The sequence below is a fragment of the Colletes latitarsis genome, chromosome 6 (genome assembly GCF_051014445.1).
Source record: "Colletes latitarsis isolate SP2378_abdomen chromosome 6, iyColLati1, whole genome shotgun sequence".
Lineage (NCBI taxonomy): Eukaryota > Metazoa > Arthropoda > Insecta > Hymenoptera > Colletidae > Colletes > Colletes latitarsis.
This window is the reverse complement of record NC_135139.1, coordinates 26,367,386-26,393,781: the sequence shown is the minus strand read 5'-3', so window position 1 is coordinate 26,393,781 and position 26,396 is coordinate 26,367,386. Positions and strand designations below refer to the sequence as shown.

At 41.2% G+C, this 26,396-nt stretch overlaps 2 protein-coding genes across 6 annotated transcripts in view; both read right to left on the bottom strand.

Moving 5' to 3' along the window:
• LOC143342305 (uncharacterized) overlaps positions 1 to 1,512 on the bottom strand; it is a 28,456-nt gene extending 26,944 nt beyond the window's left edge. For both annotated transcript variants that reach the window (XM_076766027.1, XM_076766028.1), the window contains exon 1: positions 1,238 to 1,512. In XM_076766027.1, the coding sequence (XP_076622142.1) occupies positions 1,238 to 1,312 (75 nt within the window). In that variant the 5' untranslated portion in view covers positions 1,313 to 1,512. The remainder of the gene's footprint in view (positions 1 to 1,237) is intronic.
• Galk (N-acetylgalactosamine kinase) lies at positions 1,326 to 26,044 on the bottom strand. Of its 4 annotated transcripts, XM_076766024.1 has the most exons (17): positions 25,302 to 26,044; positions 23,777 to 23,961; positions 22,695 to 22,862; positions 18,271 to 18,478; positions 14,813 to 14,921; positions 14,218 to 14,375; positions 13,380 to 13,520; positions 13,123 to 13,237; positions 11,380 to 11,584; positions 8,995 to 9,242; positions 6,429 to 8,918; positions 5,926 to 6,353; positions 4,331 to 4,404; positions 4,051 to 4,159; positions 1,881 to 1,934; positions 1,782 to 1,819; positions 1,573 to 1,688 (listed from the first exon to the last, which is right to left on the bottom strand). In XM_076766024.1, exons 2-10 carry the CDS (start codon positions 23,935 to 23,937, stop codon positions 9,077 to 9,079), a joined length of 1,431 nt encoding a protein of 476 aa, XP_076622139.1. In that variant the 5' UTR covers positions 23,938 to 23,961; positions 25,302 to 26,044; the 3' UTR covers positions 1,573 to 1,688; positions 1,782 to 1,819; positions 1,881 to 1,934; positions 4,051 to 4,159; positions 4,331 to 4,404; positions 5,926 to 6,353; positions 6,429 to 8,918; positions 8,995 to 9,076. The 4 variants fall into 4 exon arrangements, with proteins under 4 accessions (XP_076622137.1, XP_076622138.1, XP_076622139.1 ...); XM_076766022.1 differs by lacking the exon at positions 1,573 to 1,688 and adding an exon at positions 1,326 to 1,422 and having other exon boundaries at positions 6,429 to 9,242; XM_076766020.1 differs by having other exon boundaries at positions 6,429 to 9,242.
• Between the last annotated feature and the right edge of the window lie 352 nt (positions 26,045 to 26,396).

The following is a 26,396-nucleotide window of genomic DNA, read 5'->3' as shown; positions in this document are numbered from 1 at the left end:
TTCGATTTGTTTCTTCGTGTAGAGTAATTTTTTTATTTCCTTTTGTACCATCAATTACCAGAATACCCCATAGATACACCGCGGTTGTTAACATTTGGCCTTCTGATATCACGTTCGTTATTATTCTTCGTACAAGTACGCGCTATTGTTGCTTAAACAATGAGCAGTCACGCAGTAACAATTTTGTTTCATTTCATCCGTTGCGCGTTTTCGTTATTCCGCGATTTAATTCCGCAATCCGGATATTGTCCGGTAAATTTTCCGATGGAGAAAATGAACGAACTGACAGGCAAACATGTTTTTGAATACACACGCGTACGTTCGTTTTCAAGAATTTTTAATTCAGTAACGTTCGTATTCATCCATCTCAAACATCGTCATGACGTTTCTTCGTTAAATTATATTTCATTTTCGCTTCGCTCGTCGCGAGATATACAACCGGAATCCATCATTTAATTCGTTTTTCTTCGAGCCAATGTTTGTTGCATATATCCTCGAATAAATTGCTTTAGATTATTCAGTCTTTGGTCGAGCCTAAAAATTTCGACGTTTAAAAAATTATATTCATGTTCTCGGACATTTTTGCTATAAAAATAAGTAGTTTTAATTTTCCTTTGCAAACAAGTAACGAGTAAAAATAATAGAATTTTTTTGCATAATATCCTTACGTTACTTTAACATGTTCTCTACTCGTGCACATCTATATATTAACATTAAGCTGTCTGCTTTATGTATTCTTAAGGGTAGACAATTTGTTTGTACATTTACTCCTGACGAGGGTCTAAAGGTAAGGTTAAAACGTGGAGAAGCTAATTAAATTTACTGTTTTCCTCTCTCGGTCCAAGCCAATTACTGCAACTTTATTTTTCTCATTTCACCGTCGATTGTTAATTTTCACGATGAAATATGTTTCTCCAGAAGGAAGAGCAAGTTTCCTTCCGGAAATCTATTCATTTATCGTTCTTTCTCAACAGTTATCAACACGAATACGTGCAAACCACACTTTGGAATTAAATTAAAGGAGATTTTTCTGCAAAGAAATCGGGAAACATTTCCCTGGAAATACAAGAGTGATTTATCCAAACAGTACGCGCTTAGGGTGCTCGGATATCCCGGTTGTCGAACAACCCTGAACATTCTGATCATCGATACGTCGGTTGAAGGATAATTAATTTAATAATAAGGAAGCTAACGAACAGTATAGTTAGAGTAATGGGAGAAGGAATTTGATACTCACCGCGGAATAAATAGCACAGGCGAAACTACCCCTCCTGACGGACCGCCAGCAGCAACAGGATTGCATGATAGCCATGCTTCAAACGCGTGGGTTACCGAACATTACGTACACATCTCGAGGAAAGGAAATACGCCGGTGCACACTTCGAACAGCACTAAACGTACGGCGGTACGCGACTCATGGCGCTGGAAAGGACGAAAATTACGAACTAGAGTCGGGTCACTGTAACGAAAACATTGTTACTTGACGATAGAACCGATCGTGAAACCGACACGTGCGATGGCTCGATGCGGACTGTCGGCCTTCAAGCTGATCGCCGCGCGAAAACCGCGGTCGGCGCATGCGCGCTACGTCGCACCGGCTAATTTATACTTTTCCGCCTGACGAGCATGCTTTATATTAACCGATACGTATCGCGTTACGAAAGGTGGGCAGATCGAATTGTTCTTACCTGGAAAACAGAATAAGATTATGAGAAAAATGTTATCACAAGTCGTCCGTCAACACGAAAATTCCAAGAATTAATATGCTATTGACGACTTACTTTTCAGGAAGCAAATCGTCAGTAAATTTGAATTGCCGCTACAAAGGAAAAATACCCTCGTTAGAAATATTAGTATTTTCACGGATAACCGGTGCTTACCTTTTTAGAACCGAGTCAGTGGTACGGATTATTTTTACGGATGTTCAACGATACCTGCAAGCAATATTATCTGTTAATTAATTCCAGCCTGGCGGTCAGGAGCTTGATTTAAATTTTATTTTTATCCTTAATTCTAACTCGCCTTCGTCTTAAAACATATGCATAAATCTTTAAGAACGGTGAGAATCACGCATGGAAAATTGAGAAAAGGTCTTCGCGTTGCTGGGATCACGTGCTGAAACGTTGGAATAATTTCCTGATATCCAAAATATTACTTCCGTCTTCGACGACCGTAAAGTTTCGCGGATTCCTCGATATTTCATCTTTCGCGAACCGCCCTCCCCAGAGAAATGGGTTTCCGCCCGGAAACGAGCAACATTTTATTCGAACGACGGATGATCGATCGAATCGAACATACAGATTCGTTTCCGTTTGTCGGTATTAAATATCCGCGTGGTTAAACTTATGGTTGAACGGTTGTAAGTTTATTATCGAACCGGCAAACGAAACGGTTGTTTATTTTTCACTCGTTATACGAGATTTATATTCGGATACGAATTTCACCAGTCTCTGGTTTCTCTGATAAGGTCGTCCGTTTCTCTCGAGTGGATGAAGAAAACGATCGATGGTTCGGCTTCTTACCGTTTACGCGAAGGTTAATCGCATCCTGCCCGTGCATGCATATTTAACGAGCCCCGTTCCCAGCCATTTTCTAAGGCTTAAACGTACGGCTGCTGCCACCGGAAGCTCTGCTCGATCGAAAAATCAATTAGCCCCGAACTCTGCGAGCGACTTTTTACACGGATCCGGCCGTTACCTCGCCGCGTCTTTTCCCGTTTTATTCCGAACTGCAGCAATCGGGGCGTTTTATTGGCTGACCGACATCGAAGTTTTATACGGGAACCGTAATATTTCGCGTTCATAGCGCGTTAAAAGAATCGCGACGTTTGATATATACACAGTCGTTCGGTCTCAACGTCGCTAATAACCGTTAATGATATTCCAAAACGATCTTAACATTTACGAGCCGGCTCGTAACTTCTTGGCGTTCCGTCTGGCGATTACAATGACCGGGGCAATTCTCCGAGAGGTTCCGTATAAATCAGGACACCTGTAGACGCCAGAACCTATTTCACAGAATTTATAACGCGACTGCGGGAACACACGGAGAATTCGTTTCGCGCGAAGGAAGAAGACTTCCCGTCGTAACCGGTAGCGTCTCCTACTCTTTCGCATAGACGCGCGAAAGCACCATAAATTCCGACGCCGGAAGCAGGACGAAATAAAAGGGCGGACACGTTCGTTTTCGTAACGGGAGGGGACCCGTTTTGTTTGTTTCTTCGTGCAATATTTTAATTAATCGTGTACAACGATAGACTACATTGTACGTGAGAAACTTGCTATCCCTTATTTAATAGAAGTAGTCTTCTTGATGATTTATCACTCGTTTAGATTTTTTTTGCATAAATGAGATGGAGGGTCGGTCGAGTGCTTGCGAGAGAGTCGAGAGCGTAGTTAATATCGCGGACCTTGATTTTTTATCAAAGCAATCGTACAAGTCGAGAGTCATAATGTTTATAGAGCAGAGTGTAAAGCGCAAAAGCGGAAAATTATTTTACGGATTCTGTGCTTTTGTCTCGCGTGTATTTAGACGAAGCCGCTCTCTCGCAATTTCTAGAATGTTTCAGTATTAAAGGAAATTCGATGAAACGCGAAACGCAAATTGTCACGACGCCCCGTGCGACGCTGTGCGTCCCCTACCAATGCGAAATTAATTTCCCCGCTCGCGTTAAAAAGAGAACTGTTTATATTAGGCTTTATTAAAATCCGTACTTGGAAACTAGGTCTTTGAGGCGCGACTTGGCATTGTGCTTAAGGAAACGAGACCAATCTCGGTAATTATTATCATTTGCATAGCTTTTTAATTTTACCGTTGTTACGAACGGCGTACCGTATTATCTTTTAATATTTCATCAAGGAAGTGTATAAAATAGGGAGCTTAATAGAATTTATAGCGATAAGGGAGGCGAAGAGTACAAGACTGCAAATTATCAAGAAGAATACGTCTATAAAAACGTCGTTCGTGACGATGGTATTAAGTATTCGAAGCTAAATATTTTTTTAAGCTTCCTAATAGATTTTTAAATTAAAAAAGAAAAGTAATTTCTACTTCTGCTGCCCCTGGAGAGCTCAGCCTGCGTGTCGCGCATTCTTTGCACCCACGGCACGATTTGTATCACGTCGTTAGTATAATGCATTCCATAGAGATAGGAGTCAGCCTGGAAATATACGATACTTTGAATTACTTCTGTATATGTGTCCTTAGTGAATAATGCAAATTATAAGAAGGGTAGATCGTTTGGAATCTGTTTCGTTTAATTAATCGTGCGACCCACTCCAGGAGCATACGACAAACCTTATGAAGTTAACGTACTGAATGAAATAAATACCTGCGCGTTTGCGAGTCTCTTGTAACTCCTACTACCTTTGTCCAATCCGGATAGTTGGGTTGCTCTTTACGTTCCTACGAAGAAATACAAGTTAGATCGGGGAAATATTAATTACGAAGCAAGGTAGAAAGTCTCCTTGTGAAATATCTAAGGCTAGGATAACGAATGCGTCGTATTTTCAAGAGCAGAAGATTTTTTACGGTTTTTTTTTGTACACAGACAAAGAGTTCACGTGGACGCGTATGCCTAAGGGCGAAAGTACAACCCCTCTGCTTTTACGATATACGTGTCAATAGGTTACGGGTGCCTCTGAATAAATCCAAGATTCAGACCCTCTGACCTGCCACGAGATGGGATAACATCGTGACGCAGAATAAGTAAACGATGCCCTGAGAAGTTTGCTGGATCAATGCAATATTTATAAATCGCGTTATATTTCAACGTTCCGTTCTAACGTTGAGACTCCATTTTTAGGATCCCTCTATCGTGGATCCGCTCAGGAAGGCAAAACGTGTCGAAACCGTCAAAACCTTCGACAGAGAACGAACCGCGTTGTTCCAATTATAAAAATGTGTCGTTTAGCGACTATTTTCGTTTGCCACGGAAAAGTTCAATATTTGCAACCTTTCGATTCGTCATAGAAGCGAGTCTAACCATTTTTAATAACGATACTCGTTCGACGAAGGATGCGACTAATGGAAAAAGGTTGAAAGATTCGAAAGTAGGTGAGAATTCACGGCGGACGATTGGGCGTCGTTCGCAGCGTATTTACGAGCATTCGAAGCAAAAAAAAAAAAGTAAAACTTGTTTGAAACAAGTTCGAAAGAAACTTGGGAAAGCAGCGTACTATATTTCCAAAGTTTTTGATTCGATATCGCGTGTTTCTCGCGTTTCTTTATCCTCGGACGAGAAAACAATATAATTGCGTCATATTTCTATTAAAATGTATAATTGAAACGATAGTTTTATTCTTTCGTTTTGTAGGGCGAAAGAAGAGAGAGTTTCTGTATTATTGAGTTACCGAACGAAACGACGGCCAGCGCAAAGAAATTATTGCCCCGCTTCGCCGCGAGCTACGAGTACCGCGTTTTGTTATAACTTTTTAATTATTTTCTTTCCGCTGGTCTGCTTTGTGCCGCGGCGAAACTTCACGCTCGGAAGTAAGATTGAATAGATGCGGAGTATATTCTCCGCTTTATACATTTTTTATAGGAAAACACTGCGAACGCCTTCGCCCTTATCGATGTTCCATTCGATGCTGCGCGTGAAAGCATAACAATGATTTCCAAGAACAAGTTACGCGTTATTGTTTCTCGGGTCGGTCGCTAAAAATCTGTTCGTGAGCTTGCTCGTGAATTAATAATAAAATTTTTATTAGATGTCGTATGCCAGTATGTATCATCATGTTTACACAATAGTTGTTAGAAAAATGGACGAGCTTACTTCTCAGGCACTGGATAGATGTCCAGTCATCGCCTGCTGAGAATGTTCGAGCACTGAAGTTACATATCAAATAAAACACTTCTGTACAGCCATTATATAAATTTCTATCTTGTTCGTTAATTGTGTCTAAGTTTATTATTTCGTATACTGACCTCTTCAACAGTTGTTCGCGAATAAAATTTGCGCGATCGGATAGTGGACGGAGCAACTGTAGCGATAAAAAAAACTACAGGTCGATTCTTTCCGGGCGTTGGAACTTTAAGGGATTGGGTTTCAGCTATCCGAGACAGAAACACAGAAATGAACCTTAACTCAAGTTCAAGGAGCACGGCCCTGTTGCCGACAGACACCCCCCGCTGGGGGGAAACCCCGTTTCGCGGCATGTATCCAACAAAGGTATCGTTTAACAGACCTCTCGAAACCGACTTAAGTAGATCGCTGTATTTGTTCCGGCGACTACACAAATGCCAAACAGTGGTATCGAAGCTCTCGTTATCGGTCTGCGTGTATCCCCTCGAGCAACTCGACGATAATTCTTCGGATGAATCGTCGTGAACCTCTATGGTCCAAATTATGTTTCCTGAAAAAATTACACAATTAGACGAAGATTGATCGCGAGGTAGAAATCGAAAGGTAAAAAGAAAGAAAAATGTACCGTGAAACGCCGTAAAACATATTTATCATGGTGACGCAACGAAGAAAGTCGAATCCAATATGACAACGTGATCTTGGAACGACCTTGAGTAAATCCAGTATTCGGAGAGTTACGTGTACCTTCAGTAAATACTAATACACTATACTACCGAAAGGATATTAATACCGTTGACTGACGTCATAAGGCTGGTCGAGTATTAATACATTGTGGGCAGGACTTGCGTTAACTATCATTGACTTTTACCTGCTACGCGTACAAGTATTTTCATATTTACGATAGAGCTACCGACAATTGCAGTGTATTTATTCGTACCGAGGAAATGTACAATATAATGCAATGGAAGTAAGCGTTGGTTCGTTCTCTTAATTAAAATCACTGTAAACTTTTGACTGCTTCGGTAGTCCTAGCGTTAAAATATACTCAATCCGGAAAATAAATATTTCCATCAAAGTTTCGCTCGAGTATTGTAAAAATATGCGTTTGCACGGACGCATTTGCCACGTTCCGCAAATGAACGATAATCCATAACCGGGGCCAGATATCCCTAACGCTTTGCCCTACGCGTCTCCGGCACGTAATGTGTTAAGGTAATGAGAACCACAGGGATGTCAGTGTCAGCCGACTCGCGGCCTAACCGCAATGTAAATCAAATCCAGAACTCCCGATGAGCTTAAACTCGTGGCGTTACGTGCTTCCCTTGTCACGCAGCCTTTCCCTTATGTTAACACTTACACTTACGGTTACGCCTACGCTCGCGTGTCTGATGAAATTTCCAAGTCTGAAACCCGCGACAGTTTCCGTGTCGCCGAACTTTGCACTGTCGTTGACTCGTTTCGAAACAATATCGAGTACGAAATAAATTTCATCGTTGCGTAAATTCACCGAGAGAGATCGAGCCCAGGTTTCGAGAGCGCGACGGAAACCGGTGTACCGGAAGACGAGGACGAAAGATTATGAAGAAAGTTCTCGTCCGTATCAAAAGAGCGCGGTAATCGGTCCGATGCATAATAAGTCAGCTTATGAGAGCAGGCGGCGCGTAATAAGACGACTTTATAATTCTTCGGAGCCCGAGACACTCTCACGCGAAATTTCGTTCGTATTTCAACGTGCCCGGTACACTTTCCAACTTGTTACTCCGGGATACTTTATGGTCCTTGTTGTTCGAGGTTGCGCGAGCCGTTTTACCGGCTTTGCGACTACACAGGGTGTTCGGCCACCTCTGAGAAAAATTTCAATGGGAGATCATGGAGGCCAAAATAAGACGAACATGAAGAATAATAATTTGTTGATCGAGGCTCCATTTAAAGGTTATTAACTCAGAAAACTGTAAGGCTGTCGATACGCCAGGAAGCAGAGTTTCGCGTGCAGGCATCTGTTCGCAGGTTGCAGTCTCACAGACGTAACTTTAAACGTTAATAACTTTCTAACGAAGCCTCGATTAACAAATTGGTATTCTTGATTTTCGTCTTATTTTGGTCTGTAGTATCCTCCATTAAGTTTTTGCCGTATATATGCCAAACACAATAAAACAATTATTTTATTTTTAGTAAATAACGCGAACGTTCGCGACAGGAGTTACATTTTTCGCTTCGTTTCGGCCGCGGCGATAGATAGCGTTTGATCGATTCGTGGTGAACTTTCTTCTGAACTTTCGCCGGTTTCCCGACGAGAAATTTATTGACACGGACAGACGGCAGGAAATCAATATCGGTGTCGGAGTTTAGGACGGCAGGTGTGCCGACCTACCTCAAACCAAGGGTAGAAAAAAACGGTCTCGCGTGCACGTTCTCGAACGAATCGCGATTCCTCGACCTCGATCGTCCGTGTTAATTTGGAAAACTATTTTCCCGATACTGTTAGCGACGCGTCAACGTTAATTCCGTCGCGTGCTCCGGCCGTGTCGAACAAATTCGCAATCAGTCGCACCTGACTGGTACCAGGCCAGCCAGCGTTCCTCTAATTTCCATGTCCGTGACGGAATCCCGTGCGAGAACACCCTCGGGCAGATGTAGGTCGAATGGAAATTTTCTCTTGACAAATTCCATTCCGTCGGCTTATCCTTTCGTATTCAACCCTGATAAAGTTCTTGGATCGCGCGTAAGCTGACGCAGGCATTCCATTCGTTGCGTAATTCCGTCGACGATCGTTAGCGGCTGCCAGGACTTCTCGACGGAGAAGAGATTTCGTTGAGCGTGTTCACCGGTGATCCCTCCATTTTTCGTCTTTTACATCAGCGGCCCTAAATCGACCCGAGATGACACACGCTATTCGCCTTTAATCCATCTTCCTACGGTGTATACGAAATTCGTTTGTGCAGATCCGGGCAGGATGGAGGGGAGTTTTTGTGGGAAGGTCAGGATGTTTATTTAACGGACGAAGCGTTGGTCCTTTGGCTCTTCCGCAAATTTACAAAGTAACGCTGCGTAACGTTTCCATCCTGAAGTCATCCTGTTATCCGGCTATCCTCTGTCGCTTTCTTTCTTCGTGAAGCTAACAAATTTTTAGGGTCACGTATAGTACTTTTATTACCGTGTATTTATACTTTATAATCTCTTTATACTCTTACAATTGTTTTCGTATTACAATATCGGCGGTCCATCGTTTACATAATTCAAGCATAAGGGCAGGGAAAGAAATGGACGTGAAAACTAGATCTTATAAATTGCAGCACCTCGGTTCGGTTCCGTCGGGAAGACCAGATAGTCGAGCTCGAATCCATCCTTTATCCCATCTCGAGCGATCTCCTTCTTCAACGCGTCCACAAATTGGAAAACCTTGTCTTTCGCTGCGATGGCCACTATGCATCCGCCCCACCTGCGTAAAATAAAATTCTATCAGCCGCGACGTCCGAGTTTCGTTTTGCATTTATTAATTTTATACGAGAATACCTTCGTTATTTGTGCGTAAATTAAATTGAATACCTTTGCAGTTTCGTCGAGAGGCGAGGAGGAATCTATTTTTAAAGAGGCGCCGTGTTATCCAACGCGATAAAATTCATTGCGTTCTCATCGTAAAACGATTAAACCGTTCTCTCGGGCTCGTTTCCGGTGCCGGTTTTCTTCTATTCGACCGTGCTATTTTATACCCCCTGTTTCTATTGGTAAAACGGCAGTTATCGGGGATGAAACTCGGGGTTATAAAGGAAGTTCGTAACCGACGGAGTTCCGAGGTGTGTCACGAACTTGTCAACAGACATATATTTGACAGTTAACGGACATTATCGAGGTCGAACTGATCAAACAGCGCAGACAAAGCGATTAAAGTCGAATATTGTACCTGCTTGTTCCCGGAACACTCTAAATTTAATTAAAAGCATCCAGCAAAAATTCAGTGTTGCCTGCGTTACTTTTTTCTTTTTTTCTCTTTAAGATCCTAAAGCTACTGTTGGTCCAATTTCTGCTTGGTAAATTTAGGCAATGGCAAATGACGCGGAATAACGACCACTTTTAGGAAATCAAACGTTTTCGATATTTCAAACACAGAACAGTCTTGACTTTGTTAATTAATGAAACGTGTCATTCTCTGTTATTTGAAACGATCGTAACGCGTTTTCAATTCGCTAAATTTCCAAACGTTAAACGTGCCTGTAAATACTGCGTATTGATGCAAACGCCGAGGCGCGTGCCCGTTTATTATCGTTTCAGATTAGCGAATAAACGCGAGAAATCGACGGGACTCAACGCCTGGTAACCCTGTATCGGCCCTTTTCCTTCTCGAGTCGAAAATCTTTGCAGTCCTCTTTCGAATATAACAAAACTTCTCGACAGTTTTATTACGATTGCGTTACTCGCACCTGTTCCGATACGAAACCCGTAATAATAACCGAAACCTCGACGAAATCGACGGGATATTTTCATTATCGTTCACGCGTATTCGAATTCCAAAGACACAAATTCTTCGTACTCCTTCCGTGAAACGAAATCATTCGTCCCCTCTCCCCCCGTAGAAGGAATTTTTTAATCAATTCCAACCCCTCGCGATTAGTCAAACTCGCTAACACAATGAAAATGCACCCGTCTCGTTCGTCGAACGCCGGATCGTACAAATTGAAAACGCGCGTTCTCTTTGCATTAGCTTTTTCCTCGACGCCTTTGATCGCCGGCGCCGGAGGATTGCAAATTTACAGACTTCAAGTTCCGGCAAACAGTTACTTGATTACCAGACCGCGTGTATGCGTTTATGGGAAATTTTAATGCTCAAAAAACTACAGAATGTAATTAATATGCAATGAAGATACGAATTTTTATATTTAGGGGTTGAAACGACTCTCTATTAATAAAAATATATACAGGGTGTTCAGCCACCCCTGGGAAAAATTTTAATGGAGAATTCTAGTGACCAAAATAAGACGAAAATCAAGAATATCAATTTCTTGACTGAGGCTTCGTTAAAAAATATTAACAATTAAATTAAAAAATTTCAAATCGTTTTGGAAAAATTATTTTTAGTTGCAGGGGCCAATTACAATCATTTTTGGTCATTACATATACCCCCGAAATCCTACGTGCTTTCGAGAAAAAAATTCTTTTCCAAAAATATACTATATGGCCGGAAATGTTTCTATAACTTTTTAACAAAGCCTCGATTAACAAATTGGTATCCTTGATTTTCGTCTTATTTTGGCCTCTAGAATCTCCCATTAAAATTTTTAGAAAAACTGTGAACAGGAGTACAACAGCGTAGCTTATTAATAGTTTAAATCCATGTTGGATTTCACGTGGAATGACAAATTATAATATCGGTATTATTGGTGTAACCAATCGCGTGGGAAAATGGCGAATCATGGATACAGATTTTCGTGCAAGTTTTCGCTGTGTACCGATATTGCTAGTCGGAAGCAATTTTGCACGGTGTAGGCGCGAAAGCTATCGGATCTATTTGTATTTAAATTTAATTTTCCGGCCCTCCGGGTCGTTCGTGGCCCGTTATCGGGGATCTGGGTTACACTTACCCAGCTCCCGTCAGCCGCGCGCCGACTGCACCGCAAATCATAGCTTTGTCGACGAGCGCATCCACGCTGGGATGACTGCACTCGTAGAGCTTCTGCAAACTGGCGTGGCTCTCCGACATCAGGCTACCCAGCTGCCGTAGCTTCTCCTCTTCCGTTATAGTCTTCTCTTCGCTCGTACGCCGAAACGCCACCACTCTGCCCGCCTCTAAAATATGCAATCATACGAGCGTTTAATCGATTGAAATTGAATAATCGCGGTAATAGTGCGTACCGGGCTTAGAGGATACGCGCGTGCATTTATAATCGAGAGCACGTTATTCGAGCTCTCTATAGGACGTGCCATTAAATTTGTCCCACCTCTATACGACGTACCATTAAATTTCTAAAACGATAATACACATATGTAGCATTTCTACGTACAATTCATCGGTAAATGTTTTGGCTACAATGTTGGGCCCTCTTTTTTTATCGATCCACAAATAGTAAACCCATCCTCGGATACGAAGCGTATAGAATGGACCAGCGCAATTCCATGCATACAAAATATGTCAATATCTTCCCAACCCCCATGAAGCTTTTTTAAAAATTGTCTAGCGCCATTGCACCGTATACAGAAGTCACCGTATCAAATTTTATGACTCTTCAACGTATTTACAGATATGTAATACATGTTTAAAAAAAATAGAATCGAAAATTTAAGTCACCTTGGAAGTGTAAAATCGTTCGAAACGAGAGGACAATTTCTATGATTCGTCCTGTATTGTGCTCGCGTGCACGTATCGTTTATGAAAATATATAATGCATGAAATTCAATCGCTTTAAGTAGCTCGGTAAAGAGAGCCGCTATTATTCGTACGAGCGGCAGCTGGTACAACGTGTTTAACTATAAGGGAATACATGCTATTGAATTTTAATATAAATTTCAACGAAGCGAGAGGAACGTTCGTTTTTCGCTTTCGATATCGTATTGCCGCGCGTCGTTCGTCGCGTTTCAAAAGAAATTTCGCTAGCGAGGATCTAGCAGTTGATCGTCGGAAGAGCGGAAATTCGAGGAAAAAAAACGATATGGGAGGCTACAAAGGGTTTTCCGTGTGGTTTCCGTTGCATTTCCATGGCAATAAATTTTATGGATTGTGACGAACCTCGGCGACGACGCTGGGAACAAATAACGACCGCGATCGATAAACTGCTGTTGTGAAACTTGATTGCATCGTAAAAGAACAAGCGTAACCGAATGATAAGCAACGCCCCGTTCTTCTCCGTGATGCAATTCGACAATTTGCTCATTAACCCTTCGATAGCCAATTTTGGTCGCATTTATCTAAACGTGGCAAACTGTTCTTCGCAAGTTTTATAAATAATTTCCTTCTCCTATTACAACAACCTTTGACCGATCTTTGACTCTGCGGGAAAATAAGGAAACCCAAGTTCTAGGTTACAAAAAAAAAAGGAAGTGTAATACTCCGACCTCTCTCATTATTTAAATACACCGTTGAACTGCTTCCCGGGTAAGCAACATCAGCGTTTGCATACATGAATTATTCCCCTGAAAATGCAGCTGAAATCGACCGACGCATTTCCATGAAAAATTGCGACATAAATAATCGTTGTTTGCCGCGCGAAACTTTTCCGCTCCCCGAGGATTTTTTTTTTTCAAAACGACCAACGCTACGATGGCGAACCGGGAAAAACAGTCGGACATTTTCCGCTCGTTCGATATGATTTCTTCGAAGACTTCGTCACCTTGGAACACGTGCAAAGCACGCTGTTTGAGCTTGAACGTTTGCGAATCGCTGAACGATCCTAGACGCGACGTCTCTTTGAGCTTCTCGTTCGTTGTGCCTAAGATATCGCTGATCTAGAAGAGAGAAAAAAAAAAAGAATAACGTAACGATAACGAACCCTCTTTTTATCGGCGCTCTCGTCGACTCGTTTACCGTTGCCCTTTTTCTGGCCGATTATAAGGGGTTCTCGCGATTACGTAACGTAGAATGGCGTACCTCGTTCAACGCGTATGGCTCCTCGTGAAGATCGTTCGTTACCACAGGAATCATTTCGTCCACGGAGACGCCAAGCGCTTCCTGGACGTCGCTTAATCGCCGTACACGCTTCCAGGCCTTGTTCCTTTTTTTAGCTATTACCTGTAAACGAGCGAATCAAGACCGCTATAAAGAAAACGCTCGTTAATTTGAGAAATGTTTCCCGACTGTGACGCGAGCAGGGCACGACGTTTAATATCGTTCTTTCGAGTATTTCGGAAATTGAATTTCTCCGACCGTTTCGTCCACATCGATCAAAGTCAGTCGCGTAAAAACTATAAAACTCGAAACGAGAAGCAGCCTAATTAGTCGTTCGTTGAACGTTCGTTATCGCTCGAGGAGAAAATTTAATTCAACGACGACTCTTTAATACGCGTCATGGAATTACAAAACATAGAGATTAAACGAATATTTCATCGACCGTCAGCCTTGTCATTTTTCTAACAAAGACTTGCTGCGTGCTCCATAAAACTGGGCCGGAATCACAGCGTTAAAATAGTGGGAGAAAAAAAAATTTAGTGGTTTCGAGCGATTTAAAAATCCTCCGCTTACAATAAAGACACATGCTCCATGCGATGCACCGCTCAAAACCATTTAATTTTTTTTTTTTTTTTTTTTTTTGCAAAGTTTTATTTTATCTTCTACCGTTCTAATGTTACGGTTTGTTAACCCAGTTTCGTGGGACACCCTGTATCTTTCTTTATACTCTTTGTAACAGAAATTACTCGTGAGATTTTTAAACAGAATTTTGCATATTATTTGGCGGTAGTACTTTGGTATGTCTGATGTGTCCAATTACCTGTGCAGCCAGTCGACACTCTGCGACCCTTAAATTGAAATCTGACGTGGAAGCTTTGTTGTGACAAGCCTGGCTGTGCGCTATTACGAACACCGTAGTTTCGGGTAGAGTGACATTAGTACCACGCACCGGGTTAAATTCAATCAGCATCGCAGAACCTTTATGAAACATTATCAAGTGTGAAACCGAATCTTTATCAATTCGATCAGTTGCTTTCTACAAACATTTTTACGAAATAACATTAATACGGAAAGATCAGATTTAACATAATTTTGTAAATTTCTAAAAATTTCTCTTTAAAAAAGAAAAGGATCGTACAACAGAGTTGAATTACTTCGGCAGTTTTGCTCGATTAAACCAAATAACGTAAACGATTTCTAACACCCATATTAGTACAACAAATAGGACAAAGTAACTCGGCTGATCGAGTTGATTGAACTTAAGCATCATTACAAACTGTTACATGAAAATGTTAATGAAGTGTTATTAGGAGATATACAATTGAAAGTAATTTGTGAAAGAGGTAAATGGTTGGGTGCTCCTTTGGCGACGAGTGTAGTAGGTGCCATACACGTCTGGACGATAAAATAATTACCAGCTTCGCCAAGGAACGCGATTGCTTGGTCCATACCACCACCCTGGGTCGCGATGTACCTTTCAGCGTTGGCGGCGATGGTAGCCAACTCACGTTTCGACAACTGGTGCTGTAACACAAATAGAGATAGTTAGTAAAAAGTAAACATCGCCTTAATTCCGTTTCAGCCAAGTGGACTCGATAATTACGAAACTGACTCAGAGGAGGTGGAAACGCTGAAACTAGGAAAGCAAACTTTCCTTATTCATGGCGACTGGAACTTCCGGCGACGTCGACACGCTAATTAAATTCGTTTTAACGTTTACATAGGAAGCCTGTGTATGCAGAGACGCGCGACGACACGAGCACCGGGCTAACAAAGTACTAAAGATTTCAATTTATTAAGGCGACCGACTCAAATTCCTAAAAGATAAAGTCGGTTTAAGACGGTTTAAAATAACAGGAGGCAAAGGGCTGCACGAGTAATTGTCGAAAGTGTTTGTCTCCTCGGTACATGAACGCTGAAACAACGGATCGATAAATCACTTTCCGGAGCTAATGGCACTTTCAACTTATCGAACATCCGTTGCGGAAATGTCTTCTCGTGCCACGCAAGAAATTCCAACGAGATTGCTCGGTGGACAGAACAAACGGGAGGAGGACCCCTTTTACGCCGAAAGGTAATATTCTTTTTCGCCAACTCGTAATAAACACAACTAAATAAACAAAACTAAAATTGCAAGCATTTAGAGATTATACAGGGTGTTCGGGCACACCTGGAAAAAATTTTAATGGGAGATTCTAGAGGCCAAAATAGGGCGAAAATCAAGAATATCAATTTGTTGATGGAGGCTTTATTAAAAAGTTATTAACAATTAAAGTTCCGCCCGTACTGATTTTTTTCTAGAAAGTGGGTAGGATTTCGGGGGTATGTGTAATGACCAAAAATGATTGCAATCGACTCCTGCAACCGAACATAATTTTTTCAAAATGATTTGAAATTTTTTAATAACTTACTAACTTATTAACGAAGCCTCAGTCAAGAAATTAATATTCTTGATTTTCGTCGTATTTTGGTCTCTAGAATTTCCCATTAAAATTCCTGGTATCGCAAAGGGTTCGAAACCAGCGAGACGATGACTGATACCCTCCTCGATTCGGCGCGAACAGCATCGTATTTCATTTTGATCGGAATCCCCGACATCTCGTGCAAAAAATGATCGATTTGTCGTGGCACGACCCGAGTACGTATCCGCGTCTCGTCCGCGCGGAAGCGTGGTCAATGGACGGGAATGTATCAGGGATTCTTGGGACACTCCGGAAGGCCACCGTGCTCCCGAGAACTACGGTGAAAGAGACATTAGGGTCTCGAGGAACTTTTCTCATCGATCTTGGGGTGCCTCGAGAAGGGCAGAGCCACGTTACAATCGAGCCACGGTGGAACGAAAAGAAAGACGAGATTTTACTTATCTCTCGAGCGACGATGCAAGAGATGTCCTCGAACGGAGCAGCTGCACCTGAAATGCGAGTACGTCTGCGTGTGTGATTTAATCGTAACAAAACGGTCTGCCACGGAGACGCAATACTGATATTCGAGACTCGCGTATTCTCGAGGAACGCTTTTATCAGGTATTTGAAACTGTTGAAATTATTTTTTAAATCTCTGAGAAATATCGCGTTTCGAAACTCCTTGCTCCTTTGCGTCTAAAAGAATCGATTTCCCTCCCCTTCTTGCTGGTTCGACCGACAAGCTTGGATGTTCGGAGTTTTCAAGGAATCTTCAAGCATGTTTCGAGAATAATTTACCTTCGCGAATTATGCTGTTTCGATTTGCTTTTACACGCCAATATTCACGCTTCTAACTTACGAGTAATCTTACTTTTTTCCCCGTGGAATATCCCTGTTATCGGTGCTGCTATAAAATTCCGAGTTCGTCGAGTTTATCTACTTCGACTACCGAAGAACGGAGATCCTTTAAAACGATAACAACTATTTAGATCCTTTCTCCCTTAGGCCACTTTTCACGAACGTTCGATAAGATCCAAGTAATTGCACCTCTTCCTTAACAATCCTCCGCTTCCATGATTGTATTAAAAAGCAGACGTTCTAGAGATCTTTACCGCCCTCTATTTACTCACGAACGCGGATAAAACTTTCGAAAGAGTGATTCTTTTACAGGATGAAGTCGAACAGATCGTCTACCTTCGCGAGCTCCGCGCGGAATATATGTATTTCTTTCTCCGAGTCCCTCTAAAAAAAAGACCGTAGATTAATCCCGGAGGGGGTTTTGAGAAATTCACGAGTCATTTTTTACTTCGATATTAACGTCCGAGGGACGATCAGCCGAAAGGATATTACGGTGGGCGATAAAAATTGCGGTAGCGCTTTTATTAGCCGCCGTTATTACGTAATTAGCCAGAATGTCGGGCCATTCTAGCCAGTAGTTAGGATTTATAGCCACGATACGTGTCGTAATTAGTGCATGTTGTTCTTTAGTCGGAGTGTGGTATATTTTCGAAGAATATGAAAATATTCGTAGGACCTGAAACAGTTTAAATTAAAATTTACTTATTTTGGTTGTTCCCGAAGACGGAAAATTTATACGAAGGGATCGATGGCGTAGGTGTGAACTTACGGGAACAGGGATCGCCGTAAACTACTCTTACGAGTGTAGCGGATACCGCCACAAGGGTATTAAAGTTTCTAGTTCGCAGCCGGTGTGCACAGATACTCCAAAGCTCCGTATCCGTGATCTTTGCAAGACGTAAATTCATAAACGAAACGTCTGTTCTCTTACGACTATCTGTTTGAGCTGGACTCTTTTACGGGTACAAAGTACCCCGTTAGTCTTTATTGCTCGAATAAAAGCCAGAAATGATTACGAGCTAACCAGTTTCTGTAGCCAGCCACCGACAGTCACCTAAACGCCATGAAACTTGGAAAATGCACGCTTTTTCTCACATTTCAGGTCGAGCGCTTGCGAGAGAGACAAAAGCGTAGCCCTCTGGTGACGAGTACAAGAGGCGACGAAACTCACACTCGTACGTGTACGTTATCGTCAACGATCTACACTTGCAAACAATGTTGGAGTACATATTTCTTATTATAAAGTCTCTATATCGCGTGCGTTTACATAATTGTAAAAACATAACGAAAGAAGTTAAAGGATTGCATCGTAAGCAAAGAACTCGAGTACTTTTAAAGTAGCACCAACGCCATTTCAAGACGGTAAGCAGACTAATTTGAATACGGGTCCTTCAAAAAATAGCAACCCTCGAGTTCGTCCGTGATTTCCACTCTGTTAAGTGCCGTTAAAAAAGTTTTCTCGTTCGCGAGGACTGTCCGACGATTCGTTTCGATAAGGTCACCGTTCAGAATTTTTTCTTCCTGTTGTTCCTCTACCTTGAGCTTCGTAATAGAATGTTTGGAACGTGAAAACTTGAAAGATTACGATAAAAAATCATGGAAAGAGGGCTCACCTGACTGACGTGTACGATCGAAAGAAGGGCGGCGGACACGAGGGCGCTCGAGCTCGAAAGCCCCGAATTAGGAGGAATGTTTCCCCAAACTGCAGCCAGGATTCCCGAAGGTGCCTTCTCCTCCGGGATCTCTTCGAGGGCTCCTTTCACGCCGCAGAGGAAATATTTGTACCACTGTGGACCGGTGCTAGCTTCCGCGATGCAAACGCTGAAGGAAACGTAAAATTTATTTCTTCTTTCACGGAACAAAATGAACACGTGGGTACGTAATACGACCTATGTTCCATTTAACCATTTACGGGCCAATTTCTCCCCTCATCGCGGGCAAGAGAAATCCTCCATCGAGGATTGATTAAATTTCGCTTCGCGTACCCGCTTTTATCCGACAGAGTAACGAATTAAAAATTTCGCTGTTCATATTCCGCGCAAAACGCATTACAGAATCGGACGTTTTGTTGGAGGAGACACTTTGCGATCGATCGAAAATTATACATGATTTAACAAACGGCTCTGCCTCTCGTAAACGTTAATAGTTGTAATTGTAAAATAATATTAGATCACGTCGCACGCAAACATTTAACGCTAATACGTTATTAACGAACTGAATATTATTTAACGTGAAAGTTACAAATTGTCGCGTGCCTCGATCAATCTATATCCGTTTCTTCGCGTAATACTTTCCCATTAACGATTTTATACGTCTTTTGGTTACCTTCGTAAGGATTTTATTTCTTTACTTTTGCTACCGTGTTTCTGGGACGTTTCGCGTATACGTTCGCCGCGTAAAAACCCAGACCCAAGTTATAAAGAACAATGAAACGTACACAGTAAGGACAGCGAATTGCGCTGCCTCCTCGTATTATGCTATTTCCATTTGCATCGCGACGAACTTCGTTTTTTCGATTCGCCGGAGAGAGCACCGTGGGGTTATTACAAGTAGAGAATTATTCTTTCGCAAATTTATTCTTTCACGGCTGCACGACGGGAAAAAGATTAATTAAAATCGACGCAACATGTTATGACAGCTTCCGTTCCTCTACGATTTATTAAATTCGAATTCCACGACGTTACTTTCGAACGGCATGTTCGAAAAATTTTAATGGGAGATTTTAGAGGCCAAAATAAGACGAAAATCAAGAATACTAATTTGTTGATGGAGGCTTCGTTAAAAAGTTATTAACGTTTAAAGTTTCGCCAGTATTGAATTTTTTCCTCGAAAGTGGGTAGGATTAGGACCATAAGCTGGTGTTCTGGCCATGTACAACGGCTCCGATGCGGTTTGTTATGTTTCTCAAATATTTCCTTTCGGTTGTTTACGGACCACGATCTTATCGTAAATTAAAGTACGCTCTTTCGGAATCGATAAATAGAGATTGCGCGATAGCTGAAACACAAATGAAAAAGATGATGATTTTTCTCCAAACAAACGCAACGATCCACCGAGATTAGATACGCGATCGCAAACACTTGAGAATTCCAAAACGCGTGATTCGTTTCCAAACAATCAAAGTTAGACATTATCTATATTTATACGATTCGATTTGCACAAACAAACTTTGGAATAAACCACGCGAAAGGACTTGGTCGTAAACCTATTTAACTCCTTAACGCTCATATTTCTCAGCTTAACTAAGAGTGATCAATTTTCTTTTTTGGAGCTATATAGAAATGCGGTTTTTTTTATCACAAAAAGCATATATCGTTATCCCTTAAACTGTTACATTAAACAAATATCGTTTTTCAAAGCAGTCACACTCGGGTAGAGCGTTAAGGGGTTAAATGCAGCGTCAACGTAACCAGAACTGTATCTTCTTTTTCTCAAACGAATTATCAGACGATAGATCCGCAAGACAAATTTATTAGAGCAACAGGCTAGTCACGTTTCCTCGGTTGTTGCTCTTATATCCAATAAACAGCTGAGAAAACGTTCCGTTTTCGAAATGTTCGTGTCGTTTCCAAATAATTCTCCGTCGAGCCAATTCTACCGACTTTTGTCGCGTAATAATTCATGCTGCAATTTCATCGAACAAATTCCACGACTGCCCGGTCGCATCCTCGGGAATTCTTCGCAGTCGAGCATTTCCAACCGACAGCTGCTAAACACCGAAGCAACTAATGTAATTACACGGCCGTCCAGCTTTATCGTTTCACCTTTCATTTTATCGTGGACTTTCTTTAATCCCGACGCGAGCGTTCAGGAGCATCCACGGCGGTTTTCCGGGAAATTAGTTCCACGCCGTGCCGAATGCCATTTATTTTTGTCCTCCCCGGCGAGAAATACACCGGTCAGAAATTTCTCCCCGGTGAAATTGCATTCTGACGCGATGTACAGGAATTTTGCATTAACTTCGGACTTATTTCGAACGAATGCACATTTCGATCGATCAGCAAAAACAGGCATCGCCTAGTCAACAATGCTGGGTACTCAAACCTGCCATCGCCACTGTATGCTACAATTAAAAAAAAAGTACCTCCCCTCAATTACGATACAAAAAACAAGTATTATAGAACGGAAACAAGACAAAATCTACCCCCTGGTGGATCAAAACTCCAGAAGTAAGAAGTATACAGGGTATTCGGCCACCCCAGGGAAAAATTTTAATGGGAGATTCTAGAGGCCAAAATAAGACGAAAATCAAGAATACCAATTTCTTGATGGAGGCTTTGTTAAAAAGTTATTAACGTTTGAAGTTCTGCTTGTTCTGAATTTTTTTCTTGAGAATGCGTAGGATTTCGAGGGTATGTCATTTCACCAAAAATGATTGTAATTAACCCCTGCAACCGAAAATAATTTTTCCAGGACGATTTGAAATTTTTTAATTTAATTGTTAATAACTTGTTAACGAAGCCTCCATCAAGAAATTGGTATTCTTGATTTTCGTCTTATTTTGGCCTCTAGAATCCCCCATTAAATTTTTTCCCAGGGGTGGCCGAACACCTTGTAAATAAAAAAAAAAAAAATGGTTTCTTCTTTCAAATACGTCTTCTTTACATTTACTATTTTCATTCTTAGCGTATCATTTAGTTTAATAAAATTTAGTTGGAGTCCAATCTCTTGAAACTCGATATCGAAATGTACGATAGAAATATTATTGTTATCTAATGGAGGAAATGACCAAAATAATCCTACGATAAGATTATTTGAGTCGAACGGGGGTTGTTTGAATCAAGTACAAAATTACAGGCTTAAATAAAGTAGCAATATTTATTTAATAATACAAAAATATATTCGTCGCATACTTACATATATTTTTCATAACTAGCAAGTCTAGGTAGTCTTCTGATCGAAATCTTGAGGATCCTTCCGGTTTACACGCGCTTGATTGCTTCTGACGGTTCGTGGAGCCATCTTAAGTTCCCTGTTAAAATCGCTAGATATATTATCTTTCTTACGATCTAGGAATATCGCTGTTCAGAAATTGGTAGAACCATATCCAAACCTTCTAGCTTTTAAGCAAACCAGACGTTCGACTACTTCCTGAATTGCTTGATCATCTTCTTTCCTAGAAATGACATATTTCTAATTCGTGCTCCTTCTTCTATTCCCGTTCCTACTTCCTTCATTTATTTCTCGTACGATCCCTTGCTTTTACAAAGGTTAGGCATCTACAAATAAAATACAAGTTCCTATTAAATCCACGCTATAAAATAACTCTGTTTACATCCACTCTGATCCAAATATCCTTTCGTGACTGATTCAAATAATCTAAAAAACAATTCTTACATGAATGTTTCTCGCATAAGAACCAACGAGACAAAGAACAAAATAAATCGGGAAAATAAAGTTGTATACGTACTTTGTTTAATTAGAGTTATTGAAACTGAGAGTATTAACATTAGTTGAACAAACTTCTTACCTTTCGATGCGTAAAAATAATAACTTCACAGTACGTTTCCGATCGTTTAACAAAATCGTTAGAAAAATAATTGCCCACGATCGAATTTGGCGAATCAATATACCACAATTATGTGGTTCAATTTTGAAATAAACCGCGTAGATACGATATACTCTAGCCGTGACAGTGCTGTTAAGGTTGTCCACGGTAAGTAAAAGTCTCATGACAAAGCGCGGTAAATTTGCAACCCGACCTAGATCGAGTTTCCGGAAGTAGACAGTGTCTAGCACAGTGTCCCAATTAGTTGCAACCTCCGAAAACTCTAGACACAGTAATCAAGTTTGTCCTTGGTAATTGAATCTCACGACATGTTAGGCGGAGGAAATAAATTGCATTTCGCCGTAGACTTCGGCGAGTTGCGTTCCTTCGCGAAGGAAATCGGTGGACCGTTCTGCAAAGCGTTCCAAGGGTCTAGCAAACTAGTAAAAACAACAAATTGCACGGGACGATACGATAAAAGAACAAAACGTAAAATACTTGGTGTTTATAGGTGGCACGATCAAAGGACCATCCAAGCTCTTTACTAACCTCACGGCGTTCAAGTTGCACCGGAAATCTTTGTATTTCGCGTCCACGTTGGTAAGACGAATCTCCTTGTCTTTCGAGGGAGCCACAGCAACGAGCATGTCCTGTTCGATGGCCATCGGGCAAACGGCATACCCGCAATAATCAATGTGCTCGCCAATTAAATTAACTCTGCGAACGGACGAACAGAACAAACTCAATTACTCTTGGGAGAATTGGAATCGTCAACAGATGTACAAGTAAATACTGAAATAAACAAGATGCTAATAAAAAGGTCTTCGATTCATCGCGACGTATTTACAACCGAATACAGTATACGAAACGCGTACATCAATGTCATAGAAAGTTTTCTAAACGTATAATCTTACGTTTTACCTATCATTCTTATCATTATTTTTCGTCTACCCATGCTCGAGTACATTGCACTATCGTATCTCAAACAATTTATGTTTCTACCGGTAAGTTTTGCATACATCCAGCCCGTATAATTAAAAATAACTCAAACAAGGTTGTGCTATTGACTAATGTTCATCGAGAGAACCTCGTCGATCCATCGATAATTCTCTCGTAACGACAAAATGAAAGATGTAAAAGTTTGCAGCTTGCATTAACGGTTGCCACATTAGCTTCGAAGCTCTTTCAGTGGAATTTTTAATTACACGGCCGTCAGACGCTCGAGATAAAGAACCATAAACAGTGGGCGAGGTTGATAAAATTTGTTTAATCTTGCGGTAAAATTTTATCGTTAAGCGAGAAACAAGATACTTACTTTCCGACGTACCTTTCTTCCACGAGAATAAGACACAGCGTGCTTGCATCCTCACTCCTGTTGCAGTCCGCTGACTCGCATTGGTCGAAAACGGTGACGAAGATCGGTGACAGCCAATCAGCGGATTGCAGCAAGAGTGGGATGGAAACACGCTGTGCCTTCTTCTCGCGGAAGGACGATACGTTTATTACGATGTCATGGTTAATTAAAATTATTTTAATATTCTCTATTAAATAAAATTAATATTTCTGTAGCCGTTTGCGAATAGCGTGTCGACGAATGGACCAAGCACGACGAAATGAAAAGTGAATTATACCTTCCCGGGACTTTGACGAAGAACGAAGGCTGGCTATCGTATTTCCTCGCGAAGTGGCTGGCCAGGTTGTCCAGTCTCTCTCGAGTCTTCTCGTCGGGACGCAGAACGGGAACCTGGTCTTCCGGTTTCACGTCGCCCTTCGTGCCCGAGCTATGCGGCATGCTTATAACGAATTCGCGCGAAAACTAAAAAAAAAAAAGCTCGCGGTCAAATTGATTCGAGCCTCCCCTTTGTTTCGTGAAACCGTTTGTTTCGCGCGGGAAATTTGATCTCTTTGACCGTGGGTACGCGCCGCCGCGGATGGATATTGCGCCGCCAGAAATTCAATTTTCTTGCGATTCGATTTCCCCCGTCGCGGACGCACGAGCGATTCTGTCCAATGTGAAATTCGTCGTGACGAGAACAAATTCACTGCAGAAATGGACGACGCGGCGAACGACGACTGCCGATGAGAATCGCGAACGAGGTCAACGCCGTTAGTGCAATCGCGCTTGTTGCGGAAGATAGCGAACCAGCCGTGTCGTTCGTGCTGTCCTAAACGATCGAAAGCTTTCGTCGACCGTCGCGATAATCGTCGAGATGAAATTTGTTGCTAAACGTTCCGCGAGATCGAACAAACGCGGGCGTCTTTCGAGGGTGAAATAAAAATCGTTGCTCGTTTGCACTAATTCTCCCAGCGTTTCTTTAATCCCATTATTTTATCGAAACTTCTAACGCTTGGTATTCCGCAGCACCCTCTCTTGGCAATCTACTTCTCGCAACTGACAGAACTCCGATCCTAAGATTTAATCCTTCGCGGTGCTTGCATACAGCAGATAAGATACTTTCAACGCCACGAATCAACAAAAAATTAATTCCTTCGATACGAACTAATTTTTTCGAAATATTTTACACCACGGTATAAATACTACAATTTTAAGAATTTTCGACGAAAATGTATTATCGCGCGCCATCGATTCGTTGCTACGCGTTATGTAATTATAATTTCCGTAATTTTATAAGCGATCGTAGATGAACACGACGTGCACGACTATTTTTATCGATGCAATAAGCTGCACAGCATTTCCGTTTATCGACGTATACGATTACGAGGCAACGAGTAAAACTTTTTTCGCTCGATTCATTTGTAAAGAACTTTGAAACTTTGAAAAGTATTTTGTCTATGATATATTTCCAACCTTTTAATAAAGAAACGCATTTCAGTACTCGTTCAAATATATCTTTTTTATAAAATGCTCAATCTCTAAATTTCGCGATCTAACTTTTTAAATAAATTAAAACCAAATATCTTCTGTTTATTAAGAGGCAAATATATGTATCTGTGATAGCTAAATTAAAGTATTCCAGATATTCCTGAATCTCTATAAGAGAACGCAAAAGCACATTATGGAATGCATATCACGTTGCATAATATTGCATGAGCATGCATTGTCTGGCTTATTATGAAAAATATTGATACTGCATTTGTGTAATAACTAATGAAACGCTAAAACTCACTTTCATGGAAGCAAGCAAATTAAATTACCTGAATTGTCCTGCTCTACGTAGGATTCCTTTAATACTTCTTTATATGGACACAAGTGGTGTCATAGAACAAAAGTCTTGGAAAGTTTGCTTAATACAAAAAGTGATATTTGTTCAGTTTCCCTCTTACATGCCTGCAAACTCAATCAATTAAGCTTACAAGTTCAGACACTCACAATTTCATTAACTATATGCTCTTTTATATTTTATTAATCTCTACTAATGACTTTAGTTGCTTCCAAACATAAACGATTTTTCATAGTTTGGATTCTCCTACAAAAAGCACTACTCGTGCGATACAATTGAATATTTAACGCGTGAAACAAATTATCTGTCAATACGTCACGAAGAACTTGTACGTTTATGTAAATATTACGATGTATACACACATCAAACCACACAAGTTAATGCCGGCTGTTGCAACCGAAGCAGAATAGGACTACGTGGCTTCTCATGACATTGTTTACAATAAAAGCAACAAAATGGATACTACAACAGTACATGCGCACTACGACTACGCATCTGTCAAATGCGAGACCTTGAAAGAGGAATTTTTCTACTACTATTCCCATGTATGGAAGAAATGCCATAAAAGATCTTCCCATCTAGCATCACTATATTAGATTAAAGGTTCGTCTTAACTAGATATTTCATGTCATGAGAATGTCAATTTAGTTTTCACAACAAAAGTCATGACATCCCGTGTCGTGACAGTAAAAAATCATGATTCAGTGTCACGTGATAACTCAACTTAACCTTTACAACAGATGATCAGAATGAACCGCTCGTACGTAGTGCAGCATGCTGCCACGTGCATCACTACTGCCATGTGGCACTAGTGGAATACATCGGCGCGTGATTCGAATTCGCTTATGACCCGGAAGTTATATCACAGACGAGGTATGCGAGTAGACATTTCACCTTATGGGCTTTCGCGGCTCAATCTGACTACCATACCGACCTGTAAATTCGGAGGTGATTTTAACGTCCTCTTCTCATGGATGGCGATCAGTTGAGAAACTATTCACTGAATTAATATTGATAGGCAAACAGCTGTTTGCGTAAATGCATTATGAGTTGACTATGGAAGGAATTA